The sequence below is a fragment of the Haliotis rubra genome, unplaced genomic scaffold (genome assembly GCF_003918875.1).
Source record: "Haliotis rubra isolate DU_JTF1 unplaced genomic scaffold, ASM391887v1 Scf2287, whole genome shotgun sequence".
Classification (NCBI taxonomy): domain Eukaryota; kingdom Metazoa; phylum Mollusca; class Gastropoda; order Lepetellida; family Haliotidae; genus Haliotis; species Haliotis rubra.
The window spans coordinates 12,789-25,434 of NW_025766322.1; the positions used below are offsets into that span (position 1 = coordinate 12,789).

Genomic DNA, 12,646 nt, shown 5'->3' on the forward strand with positions numbered 1-12,646 from the left:
AAACTGTTATTACTGTTAATTGTATGAAATCACCCTTATTATAACGGTGAATTGTATGAAATTACCACTATTATAGCTGTGAATTGTATGAAATCACCCTTATTATAACGGTGAATTGTATGAAATTACCACTATTATAGCTGTGAATTGTATGAAATCACCCCTGTTATAACGGTAAATTGTATGAAATTACCACTATTATAGCTGTTAATTGTATGAAATCACCCGTTATAACGGTAAATTGTATGAAATTACCACTATTATAGCTGTGAATTGTATGAAATCACCCCTGTTATAACGGTGAATTGTATGAAATTACCACTATTATAGCTGTGAATTGTATGAAATCACCCCTGTTATAACGGTAAATTGTATGAAATTACCACTATTATAGCTGTTAATTGTATGAAATCACCCGTTATAACGGTAAATTGTATGAAATTGCCACTATTATAGCTGTGAATTGTATGAAATCACCCCTGTTATAACGGTGAATTGTATGAAATTACCCCTGTTATTATCAATGGTTTAGTTTATGTCAGTACTAGTCGTATTACACGAACTGAAACATACCGATTCACTATAGAGATTGTGGTTAGTGTTGTACATGATTAGGACGTAGGTTTCTGTGTGCGATCGTGTGTTCGAATCCCGGTTTGCTCTGATTATGTTTCTAGGTTTGTCTGCACCACACCCGTGCTGGTGGGTGACACGCTTTGGTGTAACTGAAAGGCTGTTGAACGAGACGTTAAACCCAACTCACTTTGAGAATCACGACTCCATGTAAACATGGGATTTCTCCTTCTAGAACCCTTTCTTGAACTCCAAGTATTTCCATGCAGCAAAGGGCATAGTTAAAGAGAACCGTAGTCCACTGAAAGCGAAACTATGTAAGTGCAACTAACTGAATGAAAACGGACACACTTGTAGAGTTATCCCCCTTCACTGGCGGTCACACAGTGTTGTGTTAAATGTTTCCTTTCTGTTTTCCCGAGTAAATTCAAACGTCATTCTCTTTATATGCTGAAAAGATAGATCAGCTGTCTTTTAAACATTCTGTACATTTTGAAATAATTGATGATGCATGTGGAAGTCTAAGACACAAGGAGCGGTTAAAGCGTCCGCTCGTCACGCCGAGGACCCGGGTTCAATTCCCCACATGAGTACAATGTGTGAAGCCCATTTCTGGTGTCCCCGCCGTGATATTGCTGGAATATTGCTAATAGCGACGTAAAATCATGCTCACTCACTCACTCACTCACACAAGACGTAGTGTCTTGGACTTGAACGCTGAATCTCTTTTGTCAATTTGAGATTTTTGGGAGCCAGTCGCCATGTTTCAAACCGCACTTCTTTTCGACGAAACTGTGAGGAGCAGGCTAACGTTATTACGTCAAGTTCAGATTATGTTCATCACAAGACTCACCCAAGAAGAACAATTGAATAGTTTCATTTGATTTGAATTAAATCAATATTCAATAAAAAATCAAATTAGCTTACGAAGTGACAAGAAAAGGCAGTATGAGATACTTGCCATTGATGATTACATTGTGGAACAGATAGATGGACGGGAAGATGCTACAGTTAATGAATGAACGTAATGAATGTAAATATAAGGAATGCGATTCTGTTTAAGCTGATATATACCGAGGTAATAGCTGGAAGTACGAACAATGAAAAAAAAGTACTCTTTAAAAAATATAGTCTTATCATCTTTATTACATCATTATTAGATGATCCAAACATTACACTAAACGTTGATTACAGTGTATGCAATGAAACACAATGACGTGATATATCCGCTTATGAAGAATCTGTTATTTATGTAATGTAAGTACTCTTCTCGTTGCAGGTCCTCGTGACGATAATGTGGTTCCTTTTCATCTACGCAGCGTGTTTAGTTAGTTCTGTTATTCCCCGGGAAACATTCTGTCCGGCTGAATGTCAGTGCTACACCGGAATCATCGGAATCGGGAAAAATGGGTACATAATCCAAAGCAACTTGAGAAACATGACCCGAATTCCGGATCTTTCTGGACTAATCTCGAACCCTCAACCTAAACTCCTGAGGTTAAAAAAAAGAGCCATCACTCGAGTCAAACAAACGGACTTTCCTAAGGGAATTAGAATCACGCGCATCATCCTAAGCGACAACAGGGAAATGGAACTTGAAGATGGCGCATTCAGCAACCTACACAATTCTTTGGAATATCTAAACCTTGAAATTACAAAAATATTCTTCAACAAGACCCTAACATTTCTCAGAGGACTTAGCAGGCTTGAATATCTCGATCTGAGTTTCAACAACAAGTACCACTATCAATCTGGAGACCCGAACATTATCAGCCGTCTTTTCTATGGCTTGGGATTGTCGTCTTTGAAAAAACTGAAAATGTACAACAGTAACATTCAGTCTCTTGGGACAGATGTGTTCTTAGGTATTGAAACACTGGAAGAGTTGGACCTAGCGGGGAACCTACTGCCTGGTGTACCCGACGGTATTGCCCGCCTCACTGCCCTGACAGATCTGGACTTAAGTAATTCACGCTTCACAACTTTAAAAAGGAAGAGTTTCGTGAACAACAGAAAGTTGATGACGTTGAACATGTTGTACTCAAAAGTTACTACGATTGACGCCGACGCATTGGTTGGTCTTGAGAAATCATTGCAAGTTCTAGACATGCGTGACTGTAAACTGTCAAAATTCCCCACCGATGCTCTAAAACATTTAACTGCTCTTAAGAAGTTGAACGTAAAATTGAATCCGTTGGCAACAATTCCTGATGGTTCTTTGTCTGGATCTTTCTGTTTAAAGGGTCTGTATATCAGCCAAACACATATCAAACTAACTCGCAACATTTTCAAAGGCCAAGAAAACTGTATTAAAGACTTGTTTCTGAGAGACATGGGTTTAGATGATATTCCCGCGGAATCGCTGAGATCCTTAAAGAAACTTCACTATTTGTTTCTGGATGAAAATGAGATCAAAGTCCTCCGCAAAGACTCTCTCGCAGGCATCAAAGCCAGCCTCTTGGTGTTGGCCAAAAAACCCTCTAGCCAGAATTGAAAAAAGGTGCTTTTCAGAATCTGACCTACCCGTTGTACCTCGAACTCTCTGAAACTCTCCTGACAGATTTACGCTTCACCCTTGAATACGATGCTGGGACATTTGGTTCCATAAACGTAAGAGGAGTGCCCCTAGAATGTGATTGTACAATCGCCCGCCTGATCCATCAGGGAGTGTCGTTGACCGGGGCCTGCAATGCCACGGTCACCCAGATGGATCTTAGAGATGCCAAACTTCCAGGATATTTGTCTGAATGTCCCACATCTGAAGCTCATTGTGTTCGTGGACACGCATACTTGCTGACTGTCATTTGTTTGTTGGTTGTCCGCACTGTTGTATTCTGAGTTTTTGTGATGAAATGGACATTATTCAAAATCAAAACAATCTGTTTTAAGAAATATACTAGCGACACCTGAGCTTTACAAATGTGTAAATCGTGGTTTGTGGAATATATCTGGGTGTAACTGTATTCTACCAAGATGAGTGGTAGTTAAATACTGTCAAACAATTTTGTGTGGAATCTCGATGTGTCTCAAAGTAAACAATTAGCTCCCACGTATTCCTTATTTCGTCATCATAGGAGCTGTAAGTCTCGCGAGGCCCTACTTCCGGTACTGTGCTGGTTCCCGGCTCCCTTTGTGCGCGCCAACTTGCAATATAGGAGGCGGGGCTCAGCTTACTTCCGGTACCAGATTTCAGGTGACAAGCGTATGTTCAAGAACACCAAATATGATTTCACTAGACCGGACCAAGTGTACAATCATGCATGGCTGTCACAGCTGTTGACAGTCGTAATAATTAGCTAATTTGCGGAAATTTTTGTTATTCCTGCAAGAATTATCAGTTCCTTACTGTCAGCTGACAACCATGAGACTGAAAAAGTATGAAACGTTGTTTCTCACCGGAAGTACTAAGGTCTCGCGAATTGCCGTGACCTACTTACGGGCTCTATTGTTCGGTTGTGTCGAACCTCGAAGTGTTTAAGTAGTCGCATCGTCGTTTGACTGTAAATATATCACCTACCAAAAGGCCGACAACATATACTCAACTGAAAGAAAACACTTAAAATTGAACACTTGGTCAACTGAACGCATTGTGTCCATTATCATAAAAATATATACGTGTTATGTTTCTGTCATTCAGTTAACAATAAGGACGACGAAAAGTGATAAACTTCACAGTGATAAAACTGTTGGAACAGGAGAAGTCAATAGCGAATGTGACCTCTCCTTGGAGAACTGCACGGTATAACCGGTATACCGAAATACGCTTTTCAAACGATACGTATTGTAATATCTTTTCTGAGAGCCGGTATAATCCGACACTCACTGGGACCGGGAAAATATTTCGGATTATACAGAGTGTCGGATTATTCAATGTCTCCTTGCTTGAATACTTTTCAAACAGTACTATACATTGTAACTGGCTTATATCATGAAATTAATGCTTAATAGCTATTTTCTTGGTAAGTAAATGGGGCAAAAATAATTCTGTATTTACATGTATATGTATATCATTGGATTTATTATCTTCAGTACAATCTATATACCTGTACTACTATCACAATAATAGTTGGTGATTGGTGGTGGAGTTTCCATTTTGCATCGGTAATGGTCTACAGTGACAATTCAAGTTCACACCACTGACTCATTGGTAATTGATCTCACCAAATTAATTGATCCCTTTCCTCAGCCCATTCACCCGGTTGTCTCCCATTTGTTACACATGCCAGTACACACTCTGATATTGCCAGTTGTTACACAGTCAGGTTGGGGGTTAATTACTGCTATGCCTACAACAATAATGGACTAGCCCAAACTGTCAAATGGATCAAAGGGATTAAGAGCAAGCAGTTTTGATGTTTTTACTCAAGAAATGTTTGTTTGATTAAAGATGTTTTTCATAGTTAGCATTTAATATGTACATTCAGTTGTTTCTCTCTTGAGATGATTTCATCTTCTCAAGGCAGGATTAACTATTTAGTAGAGTTAACTTAATTATATTGAGAAAGTACATCATCTACTATAAATGGCTGGGGTTGACCCTTGCACATTTTATATGTTTATCATTATTCACCTGATAAATATGTTTTTAAACATGGGTTGGTTCACAAAACAAAGAACACAATAACAATAACCATTTATTACACTATTTCTATATTAAATTACAAATTCCAAATTCCTCTATTACTCTTTACCTATTTCATATTTTTTACCTTCTTGATTCGTCCTCCAATTCAAATTTCCCTTAATACCCTTAATGCTTTTTTGTGTAGTTACACCCCTCTTTCAAAATTTCTATTTTCCAATCAGTGGTTTAGTGAGGTGAGATGAAATTGGGTTTTACGTCGTGCTTGAGAATATTTCGCTCATATGACGACGTGCATGTGTGTGTATATGTATGTGTATGTGCGGCTGCTTGTACTAGCCCAGACTTAGGCTGGTTTTATAGTGCCTAGCCCACTGAGATACCATGCCGCAGTGAAGCATGAATACCCCACTCAGACACATTATACTGACTCCGAGCCGACCAGTCCTTGTTGTACCCATTAATGCCGAGCGCCAGGCAACAAGTTCCATATTTTAACGTCTTTTGGTATGACGCGGTCGGGGATCGAGCCCGCGACCTTCCGCTCTCCGGGCGGACGCTCTAACCACTACACCACGGAGGCGGTCAGTGGTTTGGAAATAAATGATAAAAGACATCGAAGAATGATGAACTTCATATACATGGATTTGCAAACAAATGCATATAAAATGCAATAAAATTATATGCAGTGCTAATCAATTGTGTTGCGTTATCTTTCTATGTCTGTAACGAGTATGGACTATCCCATTTTCACTAATAGGTAATAGGTGTGTGCAGCGGTCTGTGACCTTATGTGTATTGGGGTGTGTAACAAATGGGAGTTTTTTAAGCATGTAGTTCTTCTGGGAGAGCTGATGGGCTGTGCTCATTACATGCCATGGGGTGTCTCTGCTCAGATAATTAATCCCTAATAATCCCTGTAGTTAATTTGGGGTGTAGTTCAAATGTAGGGAGTAAACCATGGGAATACGATGTGTCAACCAAGTCTGCTAACCTGACCACCCGATCTGGTTAGTCGCCTTTTATAATAAGCACGGGTTGCTGAAGATCACTTTTAACCCAGATCTTCACCGGTTATTGTTGTGAAACTCTTTAGAATTACAAGTGTTGAAAAGAACAAGTTTTATTCGATGGAGTAAAACTAAGCATATGATCCCAAATACGTTGTTTCATTGTTGAAACAGCTTTGAAAACTCTCATTGTTATTGTTGTTGTTTTTGCGGGGGGAAAGCCCGGAGACATTAATATCAACTTGTTAAAATGACCCATAAACAGAGGAAATGACATTGAGTAAAGTGTACTGCAACATGAATCAGCCGGAATACGGACCAGGAATTAATTGTTATTTCCTTTCACATATCTGCTGGAGCAGGACGGTAGGACGGTTTATCAAACATTAAATAAATTTGATATTTCAGTAAAGTTAAGTTGTTTCACGTGAGGTTAAACTACGTTTTAATATAACTTAGTGTTACTTCTATTTTGAAAGCCAGGTGCGATTGCGACCTGGAAATGTTCTTGTTTCTCGTGACTGACCCACTGTTGACAACATTCGTCAGATCACTCAGTGTGGTGAAGATGTTATGTAACGAGAGAAAACAAAAATACGCCTGTGTTATGTATCAATCAGAGATGAGTTTGCGCTGTACTTTGTGATGAGATCTATTCAAGTTTTCTTGAGTGAAACTGTTATAACCATACTCGTTGATATTTCAGATCTGTTTCGATTTCGCTTAACAATATCAAGTACTTTCACACTTATTTTCCTGGCCGACGACGAATGAACCTGGTCATGCCCTATCAACAACATAGGGTTGATAATTATAATGTACTTGAATAGATATGTTTGCCCAATTTTGAAAAATAGAAGGAAAGTTCGTTAAATATACTCGTCCTGAAAACAGAATACGGCACGAAGAAATGATTTGGTTTCTCCCATCTTGTCAGGGGGTACTACTAAACTGTGTGTTATGAGTGAGTGAACGAGTAAGGTTTTACGCCACTTTTAGCAAAATTCCAGCAGTATCACTGCGGGGGACACCAGAAATGGGCTTCGCACATTGTACCCATGTGTGGAATCGAACCCGGGTCTTCGGCGTGACGAGCGAACGCTTTGACCACCAGGCTACCCCACCGCCCCTTGTATGTTTTGAAGCAGTTCTTGGACCATCTGGTTGTATCTCGTGAACGTGTCTTTTATTCATGTGGGTGGTGAGTGGGTGAGTTGTGTTTTACGCCGCATGTTATATTTTTTTCTAATACCCATGTCAAATGTCTTTTCAGATTTTTCTTGAAACCATGGCCATGTGAGACGACCACTCTTCTCTTAACCTGAAGAAAAACAGAAATGACCAAAATACCAAACGGGAATATGCTAAGAATCCTCGTGGGTCCTCGGAGCAAGATGGAACATATTTTAATTTATGCAACTCTATTTTTCTCCTTATTTTCCTGTGTGTATACATCTGATATAAGCTGCCCTAAGAGATGTGTGTGTAGGACTCGTCGAGTGCCCAAACTAGGTAATACCTACTTCGTAAATTGTAAGGGCAGAGCTTTCATGAAGGTTCCAGATCTTTCATCTTTAAGTGAAAATGCTCTCCCAAAACGTTTGGATTTGTCAAGAAATATGCTCATGTCCATATCACGGAGCGACTTCCCCAGCAATCTGAATGTCGCCATGCTGTTTCTCGAAGCTAATGACAACGTGAAGCTGCAAGATAGTGCCCTGATAAACCTTGCGGGGTCGCTACAGTTCTTGGGGTTACAGAGCATCCGCCTGCAATTCACTTCTCCCTTCACCTTCCTCAGAGGGCTCTCAAAGCTGCAGAAGTTGATACTGAACTACAACAGCCAGAAAAATGACGGTGTGATTGCGCCAAACATCTTCAAAGGTCTTGGTCTGACCGCCCTGAAGGACGTTTCCATGTACAATTGCCACATTGCAGGTGTTGGGGATAAAGCGTTTGTTGGTATTGAGAGTCTGGAGGAGTTAGATCTGACGTTTAACTGGTTGAAAGAGGTCCCTTCTGCCGTCAAGGATCTGTATAATCTCAAGAAACTGACCCTGAGATTGAACAACATTAAATCAATATCCATCAATAGCTTTAAAGGAATGTCAAGCTTACGTGACCTTGACCTCAGTGATAATGGTGGCCTGAAAATTGAAGAAGGATCTCTCGCTGGGCTTGAGAAGAGTCTCGAGTCTCTTGCACTGAGGACATGCGAACTGGATGATGTGCCCACAGCGGGGATGTGGAGTCTCGCAGCTCTGAAGATCTTAAACGTAGGCTACAACCCACTTGTAGACATGTCATCTACGTCGCTAAAAGGATCTTACTGTCTCCAAACCCTGGACATCAGCAAGACGCTAGTGCCCTAGAAGCGTCCATACTTGAACCACAGAAAAACTGCTTGGTTTCAATATCTATTAACGACAGGGGTTTGACAGAAGTACCTAGAGATTTCTTGTCCAATTTGACCAAGCTTCATCACGTTTCACTAAACAAAAAACCGAATATGTGTTTTGAAAACTGATTCACTGAAGGGAATCGGAGCAAATTCCTACGATTTTTCTGATAACTGCCTCTATAGGATCGAAGACAATGTTTTTGATGGAAAGGGTCGAGGTATTTCGTTGGCTTTGAAACGAACCAACATGACTGATGTACGTTTTGTTTTACAATATAAAGAGAAAACATTCCAACAGATTTGGCTAGAAGGACTAGATCTGAACTGCGATTGTTCTGTGTTTGATGCCATGTGGGTGTCTGAACCGTGGACACTGGAAGGACAGTGTCTGCTGAACTCGGAGTCCAAGGACTTAAAGGACTATGAGTTTAAAAAATTCCTCCAGAACAACTGTACTGTGGAGGAGAAGAAGACAGAAACAGTAGACCAAGTAGTGACCGAAATTAAAGAAACTAATGGTGTGAGTAGGTTTTCTATTAACTGGGTAGTTTTGATAATGTCGTTACTTTTTTTGGCATTGTTGGCGGAAAAATAACATAACACGCTTTACTGATCACATGAGAAGAAGAGGTTATAAACGTTAATCAATGCCTTTGCAACACTTAATATCTTGTTTCCATGACATACTATCGTATTCCAATGGCTTTTCTCTCTTTTCCATGACCTACTCTCGCTTATTTCCTCGTCCCTTAGACATAAACTTTCCTAAACGGTATTCCGTTGTCTCACAGCTCAAACAAATGTTCATTTGTGGCATATTAAGCCTCTCTGTCTTATATTTGATCACTAAATATATGACCGTTCACATATTTGACATTATTGACAGAAGAGTTTCTTTTCTTCGTTCCCCGAACAATGTGTCAAGAATCACTTCTTCTAGAACTGGTGTATAGGGAATTCGGAAATGACAAAGGTTCGTCAACGCATTTCCTAAATACATGTATAATGACATAAATTTTATGATTATCTTCGGGAAAAAGAAACTATATCTCTTGATTTTACAATATGTTTGACTTTCGATTGAAAATTAAGTGAGGGAAGTTCAGTTAAAGATAAACGTTAACCCTTCTGGCGCTTTATCAAGGAATATTCCTATGTGAATAAAAAAGATATATAAATTGAATTTAACTTTTAAATTTCATAATATTTTATGCATGACTCATACCTCCCGGTGGTTACCTTTAATAGCAGTAACTTTACAACATTTCAAATAGGGTAGATGGCTGAAAATGCATTTATTACAATTTTCTTGGTCTTAATGGAAAATTACCCAACATATTACTTATTACATGATAGTCCATATGGCGTAATGCCATGGTCAGTATGATGGTTTGTATGATTTAATAATATGGTCAGTGTGACATGACATAGTTGATATGAGAATTCTGCCAGAACCATGCTATATACTGTACCGAGTATGTTGATGAATATACAGTACACTTGTATTCTTGTTTTACAATATCCTAAGTGATATTCTTGCCATACCCGTTTACATAAACTGGATTGTTTTCATTCCAATTTATGTGTAAAACAGGCCCAATGCCGATGCATTCCTTATTTTCTCATTTTTGTTACAGATGTAATTTCTTTCCTCACTTTTCCTTGTTGCACTTGCCTCACATCCTCATATACCACAAAGCGCTCCCAGTGCTATGACTATTAATATTTTTCTGTTAATGGGGCTGTGAGAAAGTCATATAAATACTGACAGAGCTTTGTAAAACTGGGTCCGGATGTATACAACATGCTACTAGTTTGCTGTCCGTGTATAATACTGAATGGTTGTGGTGTGTCAGTGGGATACTGATGCTGTGTGGGAACGGAGACAATATGTTAGAGCTAACAAATGTAAAGGCGTCGTTTTAGGGCCACGAGTATCGCACATGTGTTGAAGAATATACGTTGTGATTATAGTAGCACAAATATCACTTGGTCGAATGAGTTCAAACCACACGACCCGACTTACATTCTTTAACATAGTGATTCAGTTTGGTTTTACGACGCTTTCAGCAATATTCCAGCAACATCCCGGCGGGGGACACCAGAAATAGGCTTCACAGATTGTATCCAAGTGGGAATTCGAACCCGGGTCTTCGGCGTGACGATCGAATGTTTTAACCACTAGGCTACCCTTCATATACGTAAGGCAGTTGTAGTCTTACGATCGTTAAATGAAACGGGACCTTGCATAAGGGTGAAGACCATTTCTGGTGTCCCCCGCTGTGAAATTGCTGAAATATTGCTAAAAGCGGCGCAAAGCTAAACTCACTCACTCACACACGCACGCACTCGCATAAAGAGCAATCGCAGTGCAGCGATAACTGTAAATATTAAACTTGTTCCATTAGACACAAAAGGTAAAACTGAAGTGACAAGTACCTGAAAATCGCTGAAGTCACTGATAACAGCAGGTGTTCGACAAGCGATTGCAGTATAAACGCTCTACGTGTGCAACTGGGCCCGATGTTGTGTATTGGAAGTTGTAGCAGTTATATATCGTCTGGTTTCTCGTTAGGTTGTATACCCATCACGGAATTTATCTTTGCATGTTTCAATCTTCCGTTGTTAAAAAGTAAAAATGAATTGGAAATTGATAGAAGGCTGCGGTTCGACTGAGTTGAGGTAGAAATGTGCCGTGCCACGTGACTTAAATTAAGTCGAGGCACGAGTCATTTAATCTCCCACTCAAGAATCCAAACTGTTTTCTTCTAAACAGTGTATAAGGGATTTATTTCTCCCGCTCAGAAATGTATTTCGTTCCCAGGCGACCTTCTTTGTATTTTATCAAGACTATGTACTCTAAATTGATCTCATCATTCTGACATGGTGGTACCATATGAATATTTGTAACTCTTATCTTTTGAAGGGACTGTGACTGACTCACACTGTCTGTCGTGCATGTACAGCTATTTCACATCAGCAGTGGTTCGGCATGAAGGTTACATGCATGTATTCTGTTTAGTCATAAAGGGGAAACAAGGAAACAGGACGGAAATTGAGCTGGTGACCTAGTTTATTTCGCAAGAAAAATTAGTCACTGTTACACAAGTATACACAATTGAAACCTACTCCGTATAAACCCCGTCGTCATCGGTTAAATATTAAGGGAAGTGTTCGATCACGTTCATATGTTTAACTTTTATGAAATATATTCTATTATGCTAACTATTATTATTTTTTTTAAATTTTATATATTTATTTATTTATTTATTTATTTATTTATTTATTTATTTATTTATTTATTTATTTATTTATTTATTTTATTATTTTTGGGGGCAGCGATGTATATATTCAAATGTTTGATGGTTTAAAAGGCATATGTATATACGACTCTATTTGACTCCGTAATATATTTATAGATGTGTTCTGTGATGTCTGTGTTTAGCAGTGCAGAATGAGTGACGTTTAACGTCGTTACGAGCAGTAATTATGTGCTACCAGTAACTATATTATGTATGGAATAACCAAACGGACGGAAATCGTAAATGTTAAACACTTTACAGAAACCAACTAACAAGCTTTTTGAAGGGAAACATCAGGGATCAAACTGAATTCAAATCTGCACCTGTACGGATCGCGGATCCTGGCTCAGCTAAGGGACTCAATTTGTTTTTTAGCGAGATTTTGTTGTGTCTAATACTGATACCGGTACATAGCGTTACCTTGTTTTGTCCACATTATAGATGTATATGTATGTTGATTATGTTATAGTTATGATGTGCATAATCCAGCTGGACGCTTAGATCGCTAAGTGTACCACACAGCACTTCTACCTGTCCATGGTGAAGATACCCTACCACGAGTGTTCATTGTTACATAGTTCAGTGTGTTTCTTTGGGTTTTTATGTCTCTAATGGTGCGAGACGCATTACACGAAAACTGTTTTCTTCGTTATTTGCTTTTTATTGAGAATAAAATCAAATCCCGAATTATGTCCGTGTTTTTTAGTTTTTTTTATTGATATTGATGTTCTTTAAATACGACTACCAAGGGGAGCAATCCAATTCCCATGGGCAGGCC

At 39.1% G+C, this 12,646-nt stretch overlaps 1 protein-coding gene across 1 annotated transcript; it reads left to right on the forward strand.

The window, feature by feature from the left end:
• Positions 1–2,905: 2,905 nt before the first annotated feature.
• LOC124277851 (leucine-rich repeat-containing G-protein coupled receptor 5A-like) lies at positions 2,906–9,268 on the forward strand. Its single transcript, XM_046713568.1, has 3 exons — positions 2,906–3,036; positions 7,655–8,441; positions 8,667–9,268. Exons 1-3 carry the CDS (start codon positions 2,906–2,908, stop codon positions 9,159–9,161), a joined length of 1,413 nt encoding a protein of 470 aa, XP_046569524.1. The 3' UTR covers positions 9,162–9,268.
• The last annotated feature ends 3,378 nt before the right edge of the window (positions 9,269–12,646 follow it).